Source organism: Maylandia zebra, linkage group LG17, assembly GCF_041146795.1.
Source record: "Maylandia zebra isolate NMK-2024a linkage group LG17, Mzebra_GT3a, whole genome shotgun sequence".
In the NCBI taxonomy this organism is placed as follows: Eukaryota; Metazoa; Chordata; class Actinopteri; order Cichliformes; family Cichlidae; genus Maylandia; species Maylandia zebra.
The window spans coordinates 20,509,103-20,530,697 of NC_135183.1; the positions used below are offsets into that span (position 1 = coordinate 20,509,103).

The window sequence follows — 21,595 nt, forward strand, 5'->3', positions numbered from 1 at the left end:
AATTGAACTAAATTAAATATGTGTACAAGGCATACAGGAGAACTCAGCACACAGCTCTGAGGAGAGCCAGTGCTAAGTGTGATGGTGGCCAGCATTCACTGTTTGTGGATGGTTGGTAAGGAAGTCTTTAATCCCAGTACAGATGGGGGCGAGGGGTCTAGGTCACATATTTTACCAACCAGTATATACGAGACGATTGTGGTGAAGGTGGAAGAGCATTCCAGGATAATTTCCTGGGTATTCAAAATGGCTCAATGAAATCTGGAGGGCTGTTTGGTGCATGAGCTCACTCGTGCAGGTCAAAGTTAAGAGGGAGGCAGTTTTTGATGTATTGAGATACAAGTCTCTCCAGACATTTCATGACTACTGATATAAGTGCTATTGGTCTGTACTCGTTTAGACTGTTGATGGCTTGTCTCTCTGGGACAGGAATTGGGAACATGTCAAGGAAAGATTGAAAGGATTGAATAAAACCTCTAATAGTTGGTGAGCACAAGCTTCAGCCACTTTGCTAAGTACAAGATCGAATGCAACAGCTTTTCTTACATTTAACAGCACATGCCTCATTGTATATTCATAGCTCAGAGATTTCAAAAAGACTTTGAGGAGATTCACAAAACCATAAACTAACCTGATTTAACAGCAAATACCAACAGTTGACTGGTGAGAGCAGATTCTGGTCCTTTCTGGAAGAGGGAAAGTGAGAGATGCCTTAAACATAGCAAAAACACTCATTTATACAACTTATATGTGGATTATTAAAACTGTGTGGAGAGGATCATTTAGATAAAAGATAAATGCATTTGAGTTCAAGCCCTTAATATCCACTGTTGGCCTTTTCTTTTCCGTTAAGTAGCTATCCTATGCTTCATTGACAGATAGTAAAGGTTTGAACAAACTCCCCGGTAAACACATATATTAGATCAGTGGTTCCCAAACTTTTTTTGCTGGGCCCACCTTTGTTTTACAAGAAAAATGTTTGCGCCCCCCCCACCACCCGCACAAACACATCCTCCAACCACACACATCCATATTTTGTTTTCAAACTCCATTGCGGTTTATTTCACACCTCAAACATTTAGTAATCTGTTTCTGATGTGAAATAAAAATTTATTTTAAAATTTATGTGAAATAAAAGTATTTAAAGATATTTTGTGCTTCATTTTAAGAAATTTTCTATCAACAGCCTGTATTTGAATGCAAAATTCTGAATCGTATTTTATTTTTATTTACATCATTACATCATTACTTTATTCATGACCTAAATGTATAACGTCCAAATACCCAGGTGCCGATGTATGTTATAGGATATATAACATTTTTTAAAGAACAGAGAGCAGTAACTAAAAAAAACACCAATGCCTTTTTCTTTTTCTTTTTTAAATGGGGGCACATGAGGACCAAAAATAAACAAATATCAAGAAAATTGGCAAAGATAAGAAAAAATTATAAACCTATAACCAACAAATATTAAATATCTTAATATTGGAAAAGTTTTATTAAATTTGTTGTATTAAAATACATTTAAAGTACCTCGAGCAAACATACTTATTCTGAGTGGAACTTTTCAGAATCATGTATATTCAATTATTTTATCATTGTAGCCATTAATTATTTTTCTTATTTATATATCACTGGGAGGTTTTATATATATTGAAGCAATTTATCTGCAAAATAATAACTTACTATGTGGTTAATCTTATTCTGGAGGGGCAAGAGCTTTAGCTACAATGCTAATAGAAGCTATCAAGCTTTTTAAAAAGCCTACTTAAAACACTTTTCTCCATAGTTTTAAATGTTTCTTATTGATGTGAAGTGCTATAAGGCAGCGGTCCCCAACCCCCGGGCCTCGGACCGGTACCAGTCCGTGAGTTGTTTGGTACCGGGCCGCGAGAGTTGAGGCTCACGTGTGAAATGTATAGTTTTCAGGGTTTTTATCGGTTTTCAGCGTTATTTTGTTATCGTTTTTATCGTTTACTCGGTTTTCCTTGGTCTTTTCACATGTGTTATGAATAAATTTTCTTTTTTTCGGTACCGGTACTAGTTTTATTTTGTTGTATTTATCCGCAACACCTTAAAGGCCGGTCCGTGAAAATATTGTCGGGCATAAACCGGTCCGTGGCGCAAAAAAGGTTGGGGACCGCTGATATAAGGGATTATTAAAATGAATTAAAATGAATAAACTTGACTAATATCTTTGGTTCAAAAAAACATGGGAAAGTAAGTAAGTAAATTAGCTTAAGCTTAGGCTAACAGCTAGCAATAACCAACTCAGTTTTAAAGCTCCAAAAGTTATAAAAAATGAATATTTATGGTAAAGTAAATCCCTGATATGTCCCCTTTCAGTAAATACATTTTTGTGTGTTTCATTTAATACACAAATATGTGCCCCCCGAAACATGCAAACATGCATGCGTACTCAGGTAAGCAGGCCTACTTGTATTGCTGATGATCTTTCGTGCTGCGTGTTTTGGCCATGAACCTCTCGGCTAGCTTCTCCAGGTTTCTCGAATACTCTGTTTCGATTTCAGCCTTCTTCCTGAAGAAATCCTGGAGGTCCTGAAGCAGCTGGACCCGCATCTCTGTCTGCTGCTCCAGACAGCGCTGCTGCTCCACCAACTGGGTCCGCACATCTGCACACGGATAATTAAGAAAAAAACAAATATACTTAACGAATATTTGTTTTCGCAATCGTTTCTGTCCGCTGGTAAGTTAGACCTAGTTGTGTGGAAAATTCATAAATATATATTAATACTACATACACCTATACAAACCAAAATGAAGCTTGAGACTTGGCGACTCTTCCAGAGTTTTACAGATTAAAAAGAAATCTGTAGGATCACCTTCTTTTTCTCAAAATTAAAAACATATCATAGTGATGCTGATGTAATGCAGTTGTTACATCATGTTGTTTCTGTTGGCTGACTTTATATAAATAAAAATATAATAAATATAAATACATATGTGAACAAAGGTCTGACTCTTCACATCCTTCACATTTAAAATAATCAGACATTCAAAGACCGGAACTGTTGATGCTGAGATAAAGCAGCATTTATTTTAAATAATGAACACATGCAGTGTCCAGGAATTAAGCTAAACTGAAAATAAGGGTTGCAGTGATTAACTGGAGATTGCCTGAACTCCAGAGCAGTGTCTGCAGAGACCTAGACGTGAGATCAAAGATTGCATCATCCTGCTCCAACCACATCCTCCACGTAGCATCACCTGCCTTAACCTGCTCTGCACAGTGATTCAAGCCACTGGATGGGGCAGACTCAATCAAAGGAGTATCACACTGAAACCATCAAATATTTTTACATAAATTTATCTTGCACCATGTCACTCCTGATTCAGAGTTTAATATGCAGATTATATTCTATACTTACTGTAGTAAATGCTTTAAAATGGTTTCAGTGATGGTAAATTTGATCACAGATTTGTCAGTCTACCAGCCACATATGTCACTGAACTAGAAGTGATATACTACTGAGCCCACTTTGACCTTGAGACTGATACAAGCAGTCTAAAAACAACTTCAAAAGAGAAAATCGTGATCCCAGGAGGACATGAGCACACCAAGACGTGAACAGGTCAGATTTAAATAGACAGGCACTGGGTAGCAGCTGCTTAATGATCATCTAATCAGTTAATTTGGTCAACAGAGAGGCAACCACTGAGAGACAACTCATTTTTTTTTATCCCTTTCATCCAAGAGAATGATTTAAAAGTGTACAATGCACTTGCCCTTTTTTGTAAGCTCAGCCGCTGATATTCAGCCGCTTATTTCAGCTTGGATTTCCAGGAGATTGCTTGTAGTTGTGGTTGTCCTCAAAATCATTCAGCTGCCTCTGCAACAGTTCTTTCAGCACTGTTTGCTGAACGCTCTCTTTAAAAGTGGGACTCACTGGAGAGGCAGCTCGTTATTGCTTTATTGTTTATTTGCCACAAACTGGGCCTGTATTTGCAGAGGAACGCCTTTTATATGTTATTAATGTTATTAAGAGAACACAGATTTCTCCTGCAGTGAAAGAACAAAGTCTATCGCTTAGGCGACCGCTACAGTCAAGATAATGAGTTTAATTGATAGGTCTGGTTCTGGTTTAACATGCTAAACTGCAGCATTGATTAACATTGCTTAATTTTCCTATTCTTCCTCATCTTCACTCTCTTTGTCTGTTCTACCTCGTGCAACTGCTGATGAAGATGATGACCATTTTTCCTCTGAGGAGTCACCTTGGACGACATCCTGTGACCGCATTAAAATTATTATACCTAAAAACCCACATTGCAAGCACACACAAACACACACTTTGAGTCCTACAGCGTGGTAAAGCCTGGCTGCATGCTTCACTGCTCGTGCCATTTCAGAGCTCGATCAATCTGCAGCAGCAGGAAGAGCGAGCACAGAATACACAGTAACTCCACCTGTCTCTCTCACACACACAAAACACACACACCAATCCCAGGGCTCTCTATCCACTCCAATACCTGTTGTCTTGGCAACCACACACTGTGTGTGAACCATGTGATGAGGAAGGTGAAGACAAGAGCTTGCATCTGCCGCATCGACACACACACACACACACACACACACACACACACACACACACACACACACACACACACACACACACACACACACACACACACAGGGGTGGAGAGTTTTATAGACTGACCATTTTTCTGTGGAAATCCATAAAAACATGTGCAGCAAGCAGTGTGTGTGTGTGTGTGTGTATTGATTCTGGCATTGTTTGATGTTGTTTGCTTACTAATTTAAAATGGCTGCCATCTCACGCTGCTCTCACACATTGTGTTGAGCCGCAACAATTTCATATGAATGAATGTCTGCTCCACTGCTCCGAAGCTGCTTCACATCTTACCCCGGGCAGGGGGGAGAACACTCTGTTCTGATTGGCCCGATGGATCAGCGGTTTAATTACTTCTTTAAGTTGGTGTCGATGCCACGTTCACTATGTGTCCTTTAAACGCTAATTATGAGCAGCCAAGTGGAGAAGAAAGGTCTCTAATGTGCTATTCCGGGTCTAAGACATCGGAAGTGTGGCGACGGGGAAACAAGCTGCTACTGAAAACCATAAATGGTTTCATAATAATAACAACATATTAGATTCTGGTCTGTTATGTGGATTCATGTCTGGCTCCAGAAGGGGGCCACAATTTCCTGCTTCCAGATGATTTTATCCAGCACTAGATTTCAGAATTTCACTTTCACGGAGGTTTTTTCAAATGGAATTCCAGGATTTCTGGGCAATGAGGGGAGATCCAGGAAGTGTTGGAGGGATTATACATCTATCCTGGACTGGAAACAGGAAGAAGCAGATGTGGATTATGCTGAAGAGAATATTTTAGGAAGCCTGCTGCCATTATAACTTTGGATATGTGGAAGATCATATGATGCTAAGACTCATATCAGATTATCTATGCTAATCTTGGGTTCCTGGTTTCAAAAATAATGTCTATTTTGTTCCATCATGTCACATTTTTTCACAAGTGGCAATTCTAAACACGGGCCAGATTTCACTAGCTGGGACTACATTCTCATTTTAGGTTTGACAGCATTTCTAGTAGGTGATGGCAGATGGCTTGAATAGAGACTGAGGTTTGGGGGAGGCCTCAGAGGGGACTGGTAGTGTCTCCCAGGCCAGACAGATCCCCAGAGAGGGCATCCCCTAGAACAGGGGTTTCCAACTCCAGTCCTCGAGAGCTACTGTCCAGCAGCTTTTAAATGCATCTTTGTTCCGACACACCTGAATCAAATGAATGGCTTGTTACCAGGCCTTGTTGCCAAACTTGATGGCATGCTGAAGAGGTGATCCAATCATTTGACTCGGCTGTGTTGACAGTAGCTCTCGAGGACTGGAGTTGGACACCCCTGCCCTAGAACCAGTAATGCTTGTATGTTACAAAGGTTGAAGACTGTTCCAAAAAATATGACTGGCAGGCAGGCAGGTTTGATAAGCAACGATAAGCAATCATTTGCAATGATAAGCAACCCGTGACCTTGATGGGGTGGTCAGGGATTCCATTGAGTGGCGCATGTGCTGGAAAAATTTGGAAGGAATGGCAGGAGAAGAGATCAGAAGAAATTCTGGACGATGACAGACATTGATAGAGGAATAGCGATGCGACTCAACTCTTAACAGAAACTCTGCTGCTGGGCGCATGCTGGGATTTTTGATGCTCCAGGTAATGACCCAACGGCTTGTGAAGAAATGTGAGTTTGTCTTGAAGTAGCTGTCCTGAATGACTGTGTCCAGGAGAGAGGGTTTAAGTGATGCTAGTGAAAGCATTTGAGAAGTGAAGGTATGCCTTGAGGAATTATGCACACTGTGGAGTCCGGATCTCCTAAAAAAGAGGCGCAGCTTTTATTTGTGTGAGAAAGCAAGAAAATAGGGAGCAATGGCAGAGAAACTGACAACGCAGTGCCAAGAAAAGTTTGCTGCTGTTTACTGGAAAGGAGGGATAGTGGAGCAACAAACTGGCAACCCGGTGCCAGTTTGCAAATGATGGACAGATGGCAGAGAAAGAGAAAGTTTGTCCCTCTCTCTTTTAGGACATGTTGTAACTGGGCTACTGTCCAGCCTGAAACCTTAATGGAAGGATATTTTCGAGTTTCGAGTTTGTCCTCTTTAAATCGAGTTTCGAGTTTGAGATTTGAATCTGCCAAAGGAAGGGACTGAGATACTTGGGTCGAGGCTTAGAAAAACCTCTTGGCTTCAGGGACCAAATTTTCTTTTCACAGACATCATGAGAAGGATATTCTTTCATTCTTTTAAATGGATTTCAGTTAAAGTAACATTTTTAAACTACAAGGTGGGCCATTTATATGGATACACCGTAATAAAATGGCAATGGTTGGTGATATTAAAGTCCTGTTTGTGGCACATTAGTATATGTGAGGGGGCAAACTCCTCAAGATGGGTGGTGACCATGGTGGCCATTTAGAAGTCGGCCATCTTGGATACAACTTTTGTTTTTTCAATAGGAAGAGGGCCATGTGACACATCACACTTATTGGTAATGTCACAAGAAAAACAATGGTGTGCTTGGTTTCAACGTAACTTTATTCTTTCATGAGTTATTTACAAGTTTCTCTTTGTTCACAGCCATTGACATGTCGAAGAGGTTAACACGTGAGGAGCAGAACGAAATTGTGTTGATATCGGGTGAATGCAGTAACCGGGTCATTGCAGCAGATTTCAATGCAAGACACCCTACGAGACCACCCATCTCCCATGCTACAGTTAGCAAACTGCTTGCTAAGTTTTGTGAAACTGGTTCCAAAATGTGGACGCAAGAAAGCCCACAGCGTAGCACTCGCCACATGTCACTGGAGAGTGGCATTAGTCGAACATCCCTTCGGCAGATATTAGCTACTCACAAATGGCACCCTTACAAACTCCAGCTACTGCAGCATCTCAACGAGTATGACCCAGATCCCAGAGAATAAAGTTATGTTGAAACCAAGCACACCATTGTTTTTCTTGTGACATTACCAATAAGTTTGATGTGTCACATGGCCCTCTTCCTATTGAAAAAACAAAAGTTCTATCCAAGATGGCCGACTTCTAAATGGCCACCATGGTCACCACCCGAGGAGTTTGCCCCCTCACATATACTAATGTGCCACAAACAGGACTTTAATATCACCAACCATTGCCATTTTATTACGGTGTATCCATATAAATGGCCCACCCTTTAGTGCCAAATCACAACAACAGTTCTCAAAGTGTTTTATATTGTAAGGTACAGACTCAACAATAATAAGAAAAACCCCAACAATCAAACGACCCCTTTGACCAGACACTTGGTGACAGTGGGAAGGGAAAACCCTCTATTAACAGGAAGAAACCGCAAGTGCAACCAGGCTCAGTTGAATAACTGCAGTCACTTTTCACCAGTGCTAGTTGGTCATTCTGTTCAGTTAAACGAAACCTTTGAAAATATACAACTATGCAGAGAAAAAAAGGGCAGTGTTAGTAGTTATTGTTTATTATGCTATTACACTGACCGGTTTGAAATTTACCATTTTTGAAACCTCAAACTTCATCATCCTTTTGAAAGCAGATGTGACAAACAAGGAGAAACCCAGCGACACTGCACGTTCACACAGCAGCAACTTGTTAATCATACACCTGCCCCACCATATGATTAGCAAGTCACTACCATATGAGTCACACCGTATGAGTCATACACCGCTTTACTCTATAAATGGGACCACATTTTACAAAAGGAGCATCATTTTGTGTTCAATAAGACTTGAAACTAGACAGCACCAGTGTGTTTGATGGGCTACACTCCCATACATCCCACTATATTGCAACTGAAAGAAAAACAACTGGATTCTCGCCAGACTGAACATTTTTAAAGGATAGGACTTTTTATTTAGAGGTAAATGTAAGCTGATGCAGTATTTATTATTTATAACTGTTTTGTGCAGTCGTACATTGAAATGAGAACATACGACCATACAACCACATTTCTATCCACTGATTTATAGTAGTAATTATTAATGGCAACGACTGAAATATATAATTAGAAAAAAGGGGTTTTGTGAGTTTCAAGTGGTTGTTGGTAGCTAACTTTAAAAATATAGCCTTTTGAAATCAGATGATTCTTAGTGACAGTTTTATAAATACAAAGCCAGATTTGATTTAAGAGCTCACAAACAGAGTGACCTTCCCAATGTGATAATAAAATATTAAAATAATGTTATCCAACATCTAACTTTGAAAGTTTTAAATACTGCAATATTCAATTTATCCAACAATATTAAACTTTCATTATTTACTAGTTCGGGTACAGTACAAAGTAGGAAATGTTTAAGTTAAGGGTCTATAACATAAATAATATAGATATAAATATAATATCGACAATAAAAATCAAAACTTTTCTGTTATTTTTAAATGTTATCTTTAGTTATACACACTCACATATGTTATCACCATGCACACACTTTCTCGCTACTCCAACACCAAACACTGAAACATGATGCAGTAAATTTCTTTATTTCATTAATAAAACAAACTGTAGGAGGCTCTTTCTTTGCTCTTCTTGGAAATCCATTTCACACTTTCCACTGGGATTTCTGATGCCACATCAAAGAGTTCAAACGCTAACTCTGCCTCCAAAATGATGTGAGACTGCGTCTTTACACAAACGTGCATCAAAGGCATTGATACGACCTTTTGTTGAGTTAAAGTCCTCCTTGGATTAAAACTTAACTGCAATCAAATTTAAATAATACAAATATTAAACAATATAAAGACGCATTCAAGATGAACTATCAATTATTTTTATTTCTGTTGTACCTTTTGTTGAGTCTGAAAGTCAAAATCAGAATCAGTCCAGCTAATTTAACTACAATTTGAACCTGGAATTTTATTGCTCATTTAAAGAATAATTTTTAAACATATACATAATTTTATATGTTCATATTTTTCTAAATCCCACATTCCCCTCTGCAGTCCATCTCAAGCTTTTTACATGAAATTTATTCATGGTCACCTGATTTGCTAGAGGCACGGCCAAATTTTATAAATTCAGTTTTGAACAACACGTGTACAGAAGCCCTCTGCTGCACAGCTGAGGCACCTGCAGAATATTTCAGGATTATGTCAAAGTGACTCGATCAGTTAAGAATTGATTAAAACAAGAGGAGCTAAGGTGTTAAATTTTAGCTGTGCACAACCTTTAGCAGCTAACATCTTCGTATAGTCTTCTGTGTTACACTTCTGCTCTCCTGCTTTGCTTGTTTTCTACTCCAGTCACCTGCCTGCAGTCATATGACGTCCTGCTGTGACGAGCAACTTCAATGCCACGCAGTCTCAAGGAAGAAGACCTTACAATGTAGAACATGGCAACTTTCCACATTTTCAATTCCAAACTCTCCTTTTGCTTTATACATCTATTAACAGAGTTCTTCTACTGCAAACGAACATTGAGGCAATTTACAGTAAATTCCAGGATTCCAACCCTGCAATCCAATCCATGTAAGATTTATTTTCTAAACGATAACTGTACTTGTTTTTGTGAAAAATGTCTGATATGTGTTTGAAATGGCGGCAGAGCACATTGTCTGCTAATCAGAAGGTTGCTGGTTTCATTCCTGTTAGATAGACCGCAAGCATAGAAAAAAGTGCTTGTATGAATGTGTGTGAATGAGCTTCAAGTGCTCACGCAGAGTAGAAGAGCCACTTATAAACAGAAATAAATTAAAAAAGTATCTAAATTCAACATTGGTTTTGTAAGTAATGAAAATTGTTAACTAATCTGTTACACTACTTATTATATTCCTTTCACAGTACTCTGTAATGTGACCTGAAATGCACTGTCACATAATCACCAGTTAAGAATATTAAACTAAAGCTACAGTCCCACACACTGACGTAAATCCGGATCCGAATGAGGACACACAGGATCTTTCGTTTCTTTGAACACAAAGCAAAGCTGAAAACTAGCCCAAAGACACTTCAAAGCGATCGCCACAGAGATTCTACCGTGGAAACAGAGACCGGTACAAATGGAGGCTGCAGGCCTGACTGCTCATCACTGCCTCTGTTATGCTTATTTTATGGTCCTGTGGTTGTTTCAGTCTGGGGAGGTTTTTGCCAACAGAGATAAGTTCACAAACACGCTCTGTGCCAGTCCTCCAGAATCCCAACTGCAAATTTCTCAACATGGATGAATGTAGTTGTTGGCAAGTGGGCAAGAAAAAGGAAAGGAGCGACAGTGGAGTTCACCAGGAATGTGAGACGCAGGAAATAAACACCAAAAATAAAAAAGTACAGCATGGAAATTTCAAACAGTGGCTAAAGAGGAGATTTTGTTTTTAACTGTTGCTCTCTGTATGTTATAACTTCGCTATTCTCCACGGCTGGCTTACAGACCAACAACAGCTGTAGCAAGAGTGGCCCACAGACCAGTCGCAGCACATAGTTCATATACTGCCTCCATCAACAACTCTCTGCAGGTAGACCGGCAGCCCTTAACTGCCAACACTAAAGCATAATTTAGCTGTTACCCGTTGAAGATCAGGCTCTGGCTGCAGGACTGGGGTCCGCATGCAATCCTTACATCACTCATGCTTTCAAGGCGACCCCCCCCCCCCTCCTTTTTTTCTTTTTTCAGCATAAGTAACAGCATAATTGTAACTGTAATGTGATTACTGAATTTAGAACAGTACCGTTACACTACCATGTTACTGAAAATGTAATATGACTACAGTAACGCATTACCGTGTAGTGCATTACACCCAACACTGTTAATCAATGAGCAAAAAAAGTGGGGCTATTATTTTGGTGATATTGCAAAATAAAAATCAACAAATCCAGATTTGTTCCAAAATTAATCAACATAAGACCAACTACATTAACCCTTTGCATTAAACCACATCAGTTAAGAACAACTTCTTTTAATATGTAGCAGTAACAGGAAGTGGGCCCCTTTTACGCTTGTGTGGAACGGTACTGATCAGTACTGTGAGGCAGTGAGGCTGCAAAAACAGCCGGACAATGGAAGGAAATTTTGGAAAAAAATGACGGACGTTTCTGAAAAACTGCAGAGAACAATTTAAGGTAATAATAATTTTTTAAAAAGCCAGACAACCCTGAAGAAAAATCTTTAAAACCAGCCAATACCAAAGAAGAAGGTTGCTTGAAGAGAGTATGATAATTAGAAACATTCCCATCTCAGGTTATATCAGGCAACACTGAGTCTATTCAACAATGCAACACAAAGTTGTTTTACAAGCAAAGATTTAAAAGGAGGGTACAATCTGGTTTATTCTAAAGAGAAGAACACAAAGCCTTACTTTGTCTAATATGACAGGAAACTAAGTGTTGTTTGGATTATTTGCATTTTTGACTATAATCAGTAGATCTAAAAACCAAACACTTCGTGATGAATTAACAAAAATGTCCTAAAGAAGATGTCTGTGTTTCTGTCTGTTTGCTTTATAGGAATACAAAAATATGAGGCTTGCTTTTGCAGAAGAGAAGGAGGATTCAAACAGATCCACCGAGGAGGCGAGATTATATAAATGAAACTTCTTGGCTGGGATCACAGTCAACTGAGAGTGAAAGAGGATATCCGCCGTGCGTACCTTTTGATCTCTGAAATGCCTCTTCTTAGAAACCTCCTCGCGTGTCCTCGTAGCACCCCGACGACTAGACTCACCCTCTTTGATCAGACGAGCTACAGTCAGCGCAGAATAACGTAGTAAAACACTGACAAAGGGGAAAACATGCAGGAGTTACCTAGAGTGTAAAGAATTTGTCTTGTTAAATCTGTGGACTGATTTGATCTGAAAGCTCCCTGGAGCTCGTTTTATTCCTTTTGCACCGGGGATGGCGTGCTCGGGTCATGCACAGTCAGAGGTCAGAGCACAAAACCACAAAATAAGAATGAAGTGAATGTATAATTATTGATACATCCATTTTATTTGTTCAAAGCGACCTTTATTAGAGTAATAGTCAATTTAAATGCTTCTTAATCGCATGAAAACTTTTACGTTTGTGCATCTACACACCATCAGCATCATCCTAAATTTAGATTACCTGCGTCTCTGTTATGGAGTCCTGGATAAAGTTAAGTGAGATTAATTTTTAATCACCTTTGTTGCTCTGTGTTTGTGAGATTAGAGCATGGACGAGATCCCAAACGGCTGAGAATTGAAAAACAAATAAAGTAGAAAAAGACTGGTTTATGCACAAAAACCTGCCTTTTTAGTTAGTTTATTTAAAATTAGGACTTTGTGTCAAAGAACAGACCTGCATTGACCCACAAGGCTGTCTTTGTCAACAAACAGAACAGAATACAACATATTTTATTAAAAATTCAAGTTTATGTTTGAACACTGAAAAAAATCTAAATCTACCAGTCGTCACAGTTTTATATGGAACAAAATGAAAAAGTACTGCATGTGCCTGCAAATGGTCATGTACAATATACAATAATAATAATTTTAAAAATAAATCAGCCAAGTGAAATGACTCATTTTAGAAAAAGGGGCTTTAAAAGATCTTCATATTTAAAACTGGGCCACAGTAGTCTGTAGGTTGGTAATGGCTTACGTACGTTAAAACGATCTCCAGGGGCTTTATTCAGAGTAACAGCCCTTCTCGGTTGGTCTCCTTTCTCATCCAGAAGAGTGTGTTCAGCTTTGGCGAACTGGGTGTTTAACTCACTAGGCTCAAAATGGAGAAAGAAGCTAACAAGTAAATCGAATAAACCCTACTGTGAAAGCTTTGGAAAAGTGATGTGGAAGTAAATTGGTGCATGTGTCTTGACTTAATTCTGTGGTTTCTCTCTACCAGCTTCTCAAACACTGAAGATTTGTTTTGTAACACAATAAAATGTGAACTATTTTGCACTCTGAGAATTTGCAATGCGATTTCACCATTCTATACATTTTAGAGACCAAATTACTCCTCTTTCTGTTTCCAGTTGGCTGACTTCCTCTTTCTTGTGTACTTCCTTAAAATGGCCGAAGACATCTTTCAGATGGTTGATGAGGCTTTATGAATTATTCTTCAAGAATTATTAATCATGGCGACTTTTATCTATCTTGACCCTTTCTTTGTTAATTTTATGGAGAAACCTTTTCTGTGCAAAAGTTGCATTCGCATGAGCTTTCATTATGTGCTTCTAAAATTGGAGGCACTCAGACTTGTTTCATGCATCTGTGCAGTAATGGCGACCTGGCAGTGAGAAGATCAGGCCAGCTTCAACAGGCGCAGTGAAACCCTGAAATGGCCTTTAGGGAGCTATTTGATTGATCATCATTCTGCAGCATGATAATGAGCCTCACCATCCAGCTAGTCATAAAGAACTGAACTACCTTCAGCTACAAAGAGTCCTACTACTGATTTTTCAGGCACTCATAAGCTATTTTCACACATGAACTCTGGAAAATGGCTGGACAATCTGGTCAATAAAGCCCAATGTTGTACACAAAACAGGACAGAGCCCACTTCATGCTGGTTCTCAATACTGGAAATGCTGAGCAGTTTCATTCCAGGCTGTTTTCCAGTCAAATACCTGCTCTATTCTTATTTTACTGCAACTGGACATCACAAGAACTTTGTGCAAGAGAGCTGGGAGGTCAAAAATGGTTTAATGTTCAAACGGACTGTTTAAGAACAGCTTTGGAGTAGGACTGGAATGGCACAAACAGACTGAAAGCTGAGTGTTGTGAGTTCTTTGTGTGAAAGATCCAGACACTAACAGTAAGAAACAAAAAAGAGCTAGAACGAGTAGTAGTACCATCGACATTCTTCTGCACTTTTATACTGTTGTGGTGAAATCTGGGAACCCATTGATTCAGTCTGGTTACTGAGCATCTTGGACTAATAGCCAGTGTTTCGGGACTTCCAGGGCATAAAGATCGCGATCCAACACACAAAGGTGTAAGCTCTACAAGTAGAAATTTTATTCTTTTGGAACATCAAGCGTGGACATCGCCTGTCTGGACCGAAACTTCCTGCCTGTTAATAGTTCAACTCTGAATGCAGAAAAATATTTTTAAAAGGGTTAAATCCTCATGTGATAGTTGGCAATGCTTTTGATATCTTTTGTCACCACATGGATAGCTTACCTGCATACACTGATATCTCGCTCAAGCAAATCAAGACAAACAGCTACAAATACGAAATTTCATGCATCATCTAGAAATTCTGCATATTCTTCCGATTATAGAGAGTAAGTGTAGTTCAAAAAGGGTAGGAGAAGGCAGGAGGAGGTTTACGACACCATCTGACCATGTGATGTGCAGCATCAGTGAGGTTGAGCCACCTTCATGTCACACTTAAAGGAACTGCTCGGCCATGAAAACCCATGCAATGAAGCTCCCGGCACACGTTTTTTTTGTTGCTGATGTTAATGTCAGAGAAGGCTTAAAACTGCATAGTTATGGAGTCAGCACAACTCCGCTCTGTAACTTTACCTGGTCTACATGGCCTGAACTAAACAACGCAGAAGCACTGGAGATGCTTTGGCCCAAGGTGTACCCTGCCTCTTGTCTTATTACAGATTGGAGAGGATCTGGTCTTTAAGGACCCTGAACTGAATAAGAGCTTAAGAAAAATGGATGGTTCCTGTCCCTGGAGCTATTTGTACTAAAACTGCTATCTGGGTGGGGATCTCTAACCAACATATTGTCCCTATAAAGTAAACAACATGCTGCTAAAGCTGACATTTTAATACATTCATATCAGCAGTTTTGTATTTCAGACTTAGCTCTGTAGATACAGGAAAGTGGATGGTGCCAGAGTATTTACTGAAAGGTTTAAGATCTTTGCACAGATCAAAGAAATCTAATTCTTTAACAATATGCTGAACAGTTTTCTGCCTCTGCTACCGTCTCTTCTATCGCACACTGCCCTGAAAATGCAGAGACAAAACTGCTGCAAGCCCTCTGTGCTGACCTGCCGAGCACCTTGAAAAGTGACTTTGTGCCATTATCCTTCAAACCATCCTCACGCTTGCCGTCCTATAAATACAGCATGTGTGAGCATGATGTCAGAAGAACAGGAAGCTCACGCCGTGGTTGTTACCACGACAACCAGGTTCAAGGACACAGGGGCAGAGTAGTGCTGGATCATCATTAAGAAATTCACACACAGATGAACGTACGTGCACGGTGATCGGGGCCTCTCATTTGGCACTTCAGAGCATTTAAAGTGAAGAGTCACTTCCTTCCCTCTTCTGTAATTATTCACCTGTCTGCCTGTCTGTATGTTGGTGTGTCTGTCCTGCAGGTATGCAGATGTGAAGTTACTAATCAGCTGCGTGCAGGCGCAGGCAAAAAAAAAAAAAAAAACCCAAACTTGCAGCCGTTGCAGCAGGAAACACTTTATATCTGCCTCTCCTCTCCTCCTGCAGAGCTCCTTTTTTCCCTTTCCCCCTCCTTTTTCTCATTAAAACGTTCCTCATCTCGCTCGTTCAGCCAGAGGAAGCGTGACACGCTGGAGATGAGGTGACGGGGTGAGTGTGCTCAGTGCAGTTCCAAATATGTATTGTCAGCACTGTGCATAATCTCCACCACTACCTTTACATCAGGCTCAACTCACCTCAGTGAGTAGACCCCACCTCCCCAGCGGCAGCAGCCACCTCCTGTGTATACATTACACACCACCTCCTGCATCCACCAATCAGGAGGCAGAGCAGGGAGGCAGACTTGGAAAGCACATAGTTACAATGGTGGATCTATACGTTTGGCTCTCGGCAGGAGGCGACAGGGGCACCGAGATAGTCGGCCGTCCGGAGAAGGAGGAGCAGCAGGGGGCTTTATCAGAGCGGTCATTATGATGCAGGGCATCCCCGAGCGCGTTCTGGCAAGACGCCAAGGCGAGGGCACACAAACACAAGCAACCACAAACAACACACAGTCACACACACACACTCCACTCTCGGGGGCTGTAATGGCCACTCTCCATTAAATGTAATCACTCAAAGTCTGTGTCGATTCATTGGAAAAGGTATGAAACACACACACACACACACACACACACACACACACACACACACACACACACACACACACACACACAGGGCAGAGGCAGGATTCTTGAATGAAGGTGCTTGGATTTTGAACATTTCCAAAGATTCGGCATGTGATTGAGGTGAGAAAACATGAGCGGCTCCTTTTAAAGCGTGGGCGTAGGTGACAAGTGAAGATGGCAGCCTGAGTGTGAGGAGCCATGTGGAGCTGCACAAAAATGAGATGCTGCTGGCATTTTGCAGGCGTTTGAATGAGGCTGTTAAAAGGTCAGACATTTGGAGGTAAAGAGGAACACACACACAAACACACAGACGTAGACACAGGTGGATTTTGGCTGATCTCCCATCATCCACCCTGCTTCATGAAATGAAAATGAAGCAGCTTGTAAAGAGCTTTTCATAAAAGGTCATTTGACTCGCCCGCCCCATCGGAGCAGGGATGGAAGGAGGAAGAGGAGGAGAGGGGGTTGTCCCACAATCATGGAAACCACTATTTAAGAGTTTTTCCCAATCATCATCATCACCTGAGCGTGTCCCTGGGGTATCAGGTGCACACACACGCTGCTGCAGTCACAGTCTCAGAGGAATACAAATACCAGACAGCCACTTGCCTCAGATCTGAGCGTAAAACCACACACACACACACACACACACACACACACACACACACACACACACACACACAGACAGTGGGTGAAAAAGATCAAGAGGATCTGCAGAATACATACACCCCTCTTCTTCCTCCTCCTCCTCCTCCTCTCCCCCTCAGGCGCCATGCAGCACTCAGGATGAACCCAGAAATCCTGACGTCTCACGGTGAGGTGTCAGCTCCCCTACAAACACACCCTGCACGGGACTCAATGCATGAGCGGTGAACGTGCTGGCACACAGGTGTGTGTGTGTGAGAGAGAGTTTAACGTGAGCATGCAAAGGTGAGAGAAAAAAGGGTGGGTGTGACAGGGAGATTTAGGTGCAGATGCGCGTGGAGATGTTCACACATGACGAGAAATCAGCTTACCTTTCACATGGCTCTCGTATTCAGCAAGGATTTCTTTGTCCTTCTTGCTTTTGTTTGAGTTTGACATGTCGCCACAGCGCAGGTGACTGACCGGCAGGTAGACAGGAAGAAGAAGAAGAAAAAAAAAACACACAAGAAGAACAAGAAGAAAATTATTTCCCTCCGCGTGCACCGCCCGAGGCTTCACCCGCAAACATGCTCGGATCCATCCAGTGCCGCAACAACACAGCCAGCAGTGGCCCCGCACCTCTCCACGCTGAGGAGCAGCAGCAGGAGGAGGAGGAGGAGGGGGGAATCACGCACACTCAGAGAGAAATTACCCACTCGTGACCGCAGACGCCGCCGCCGCCGCGAGGACGAACAACCAGCTGATTAAACTTGGAAAAAAAAGAAAAAAAAAAAAGAAGAAGCCCGACTTCACCGCGTGCAATCACACTCGCGCGCGTGCACACGCATGCACCGGTCTGCAGGGAGGGAGGAGCGGGAACACGCCCACTAGGTAGACGTGCGCTGGACCACACACGCATACGCGCGCGCGCGCACACAGAGGGTCGAGTGTCCCTGTTTAAATGTTATCCTCACCCCGCCGTGACCGGCACGCGCAGACGCACCAGCCCTGCGCGCGTGCAGATAATTCCAATAAGGGGGGAAATAAATAAATAAATAAATGAAATGCCGGTGAGGAAATGGGTGTGTCCGCGCGGTAGGCGGAACCGGAGGCATGATTGACAGCTTCGGCGGCCAGTGAGTCAGAGAGAGAGAGAGAGAGAGAGTGTCCAGGAGCATCTGTTAAAGAAAATTACATTCAATTTTTTCATGTTTTATTTCTCCAATTCAGTAGTGCTAAATCACAACAACAGTTGCCTCTGGGTGATTAATATTGTAAGATAAACCCCCACAAAAATACAGAAAAAACCTCAACAATCAGATCAGTGAGCACATGGCCACAGAGGGAAGGAAAAACTCCCTTTTAACAGGAAGAAACCTCCAGCAAAACCAGGCTCAGGGAGGGGCAGGCATGTGCCGTGACCTCTTGGGGGTGTTTAATCTTTCTATTTAAAATGATATAACAACAACAATAATAATGAGCTTATAGCACTCTGTAAACTCCAGAGAGCTTCACCAGCAGGATAAAACAAACACTGGAAGACAGTTAACTGTGGACAAAGTAACAGAAAAACACAGAAAAAGCAGTTTGAAGGAAGTCAAAACTCAAATAAAATCAGGAGGATGTTTAGCTTCCGACTGGGCCCCTGGAACAGACTAGAGACCTCTGCGGTCTGTACAGGTGCATCTGGCACTGAGAGGTCTTTGTTGTATACTGATAAGAGAAACCTGTCTAAAACACTACGTATCTCTGCAGTCACCGTCAAAAGAATTTCTAAGATGACAAATACATGAATGTATGATTCTTTGCAGGAGATCCACAGAGGAAGTAGCCAACAGGCTATAATTTCTGTTTTTAAACATAAGTAAAAAAAAAAGACTTCACACTCTTTCTGCTGCATTTGGACTGTATGAATGGAGCAGCGTGATATCAGCTCAGACAGAAGCCGCACAGCCTTTTAAAACTGAGTTTATGGTTATTTGACGCCACCTGCTGGCTGTATTTGATAATGAGCTTCACCAACAGAAAGCGACTGTATAAATAATTCTTGCAAGAATCAGCCAGTTGTCCCTTCATTTTGACTTGAGAGAGAAATCCACATAAACGTTGATTAAAAACGCAAGAATATACACTCTATACAATGTACAAGTACACTAGAATAACAAATCGGGTTTGGTGTCTTATTCATTTTATTTAATGTTCATCATGTTGATGTGCATGATGGATTTACTAATATTTAATTTTCGATTATTTAACACAACAAATAGCTTAAATAAAGCAAAAGAGCTCAATTAAACTCAATAAAAAATCACAAAATAAAACTGCACCATAAGGAAAAATTTACAAAAGCGAAAGAAACACAATTAAATAGAAAATGCTACAAAGTTGAATACAGTACAATAAAGTGGCTCTTTTTCATGTTTTGCTGTTTTTGTACTTGTTTAATTAGCACTAGGTGGCAGCAGAGTGTCTCAGATCTGCTCTCTAACAGCTTCACAGTCGAACAAGAAACAAGAAGTCAGACCAGCACAGTCCTGAGGTTCACTCACCTTTTTTCACAAAACTGACCTCCAAATGAAAACAAAATTTAAGTGAAAACAAAAATATTTCAGAACTGTGGGGTTTATTGACCAAATGGAGACACAGGACGATCCACAACATAAAACAAACAAGAAACAAAGAGTTTTTCCAAGTATTGTTTTGTTCTTACATCTTCTACGTCTCCTAATCACTAAAAGTCATTTAAAGGTTGTTTGTGAACATTTTAAATTTCTGTAGTAGTTATGCCTCATTTATTGTTCCTTTTGTGGCTTTTTTTTTACACCTCTGTGGTTGATTGACATGTGTTTTTGTTAGTAGTTTTGCATCTTTTTGCCATTGTTTCACATTACTCTTGTTATTTTGTGTGTTTCTTTTGTTTTCCTTCATCTTCATGTTGGCATTTTATGCTATTCAATTCAATTCAGGTTTATTTAGCCCCAAATCCCAGCACGAGTCACCTCAAGATGCTTACAAAGGTAGGGTAAAAAGCTTAAATTAGTGGAGAAAACCACAACAATCAGATGACCCCCTATGTGCAAGCACTTTGTGATGATGAGAAAGAAAAACTCCTTAAAAGGAAGAAACCCCCGACATAACCAGGCTCAGAATGGGCCAGCCATCCACCATGAACAGTTAGGGGTGAGGGGAAAAAGAAGAAAATAAAGGGAGACAGAACAAAACACAGACGAAGGGAGAGAGAAGTCAGGAAGGTAAAAAGTGAATGAACTAGTTTTTCATCATCACTCTAAGACAGGATGTTTCTAATTTTAGAGATATTGTGCAAATGGAAGACAGCAGTCTGACATATTTGTTTAATATGCACATTGAAGAACATATCCTGGTCAGAAATGACTCCAAGATTCCTCACAGCATTACTGGAGGCCAAGGTAATGCCATCCAGAATAAGAATCTGATTAGATAGCATATTTCTTAGATTTTTAGGACAGAGTACAATAACCCCAATTAGGAAGTAGAAAATTAGAGGTTATCCAGGTCTTTATGTCATTAAGACATTCCTGCAGTTTAACTAATTGGTGTGTGTTATCTGGCTTCATGGATAAACAAAGTTGAGTGTCATCAGCATAGCAGTGAAAATGTATGGTATGCCGTTTAATGATACTGCCTAAGGGAAGCATGTATAATGTAAACAGAATTGGTCCTAGCACTGAACCCTGTGGAACTCCATAATTAACCTCAGTGTGTGAAGAGGACTCTCCATTTACATGAACAAATTGGAGTCTATTAGATAGATATGATACAAACCACTGCAGCGTAGTACCTGTAATACCTACAGCATGTTCTAATCGCTCTAATAGGATATTGTGGTCAACAGTACCGAACGCTGTACTGAGGTCTAGCAGGACAAGCACAGAGATGAGTCCACTGTCAGAGGCCATAAGAAGATCATTTGTAACCTTCACTAAAGCTGTTTCTGTGCTGTGATGAGCTCTGAAACCTGACTGAAACCCTTCAAATAAGTCTCTCCTTTGCAGATGATCTGTTAGCTGTTTGACAACTACTCTTTCGAGGATTTTTTAGATGAATATATTGTTGTGTGTCTTCTCTTTGATTTTGTGTCTTTTGTTTTTTGGTAGTTTTCCATCCATTTGCTGTGACATTCCATCATTATTACTAGTTTAACATCTTTTTGCCATTGTTTTGCATAACTCTGATAATTTTGTCTGTTTGTGATTGTTTTGTGCCCTTTCTAGTTGATGCTGTTGTGCATCTTTTTGCACGAGTTTCTCTTCTTTTCTGTTTTTATTTTGTGCATCGTCTTTAGTCTTTGCTTCTTTTGCGACTGTTTTTACATGTTTTATTTGTTTGTTTGTTTTAACATATCTTCCCTCTTTTTTTTTCCTTTGCATTTTTCTTTGATTTTGTGTGGCTATTTTGTCTGTTTT

The 21,595-nt window shown here is 40.6% G+C and overlaps 1 protein-coding gene across 4 annotated transcripts in view; it reads right to left on the reverse strand.

Annotated features, from left to right (window-relative positions):
• LOC101485500 (SLIT-ROBO Rho GTPase-activating protein 1) overlaps positions 1–18,087 on the reverse strand; it is a 45,139-nt gene extending 27,052 nt beyond the window's left edge. For all 4 annotated transcript variants that reach the window (XM_012923330.3, XM_004566418.3, XM_004566417.3 and 1 more), the window contains exons 1-3: positions 17,543–18,087; positions 2,438–2,633; positions 632–686 (exon numbers count right to left, since the gene is read on the reverse strand). In XM_012923330.3, coding sequence (XP_012778784.3) covers positions 632–686; positions 2,438–2,633; positions 17,543–17,609 — 318 coding nt within the window. In that variant the 5' untranslated portion in view covers positions 17,610–18,087. The remainder of the gene's footprint in view (positions 1–631; positions 687–2,437; positions 2,634–17,542) is intronic.
• Between the last annotated feature and the right edge of the window lie 3,508 nt (positions 18,088–21,595).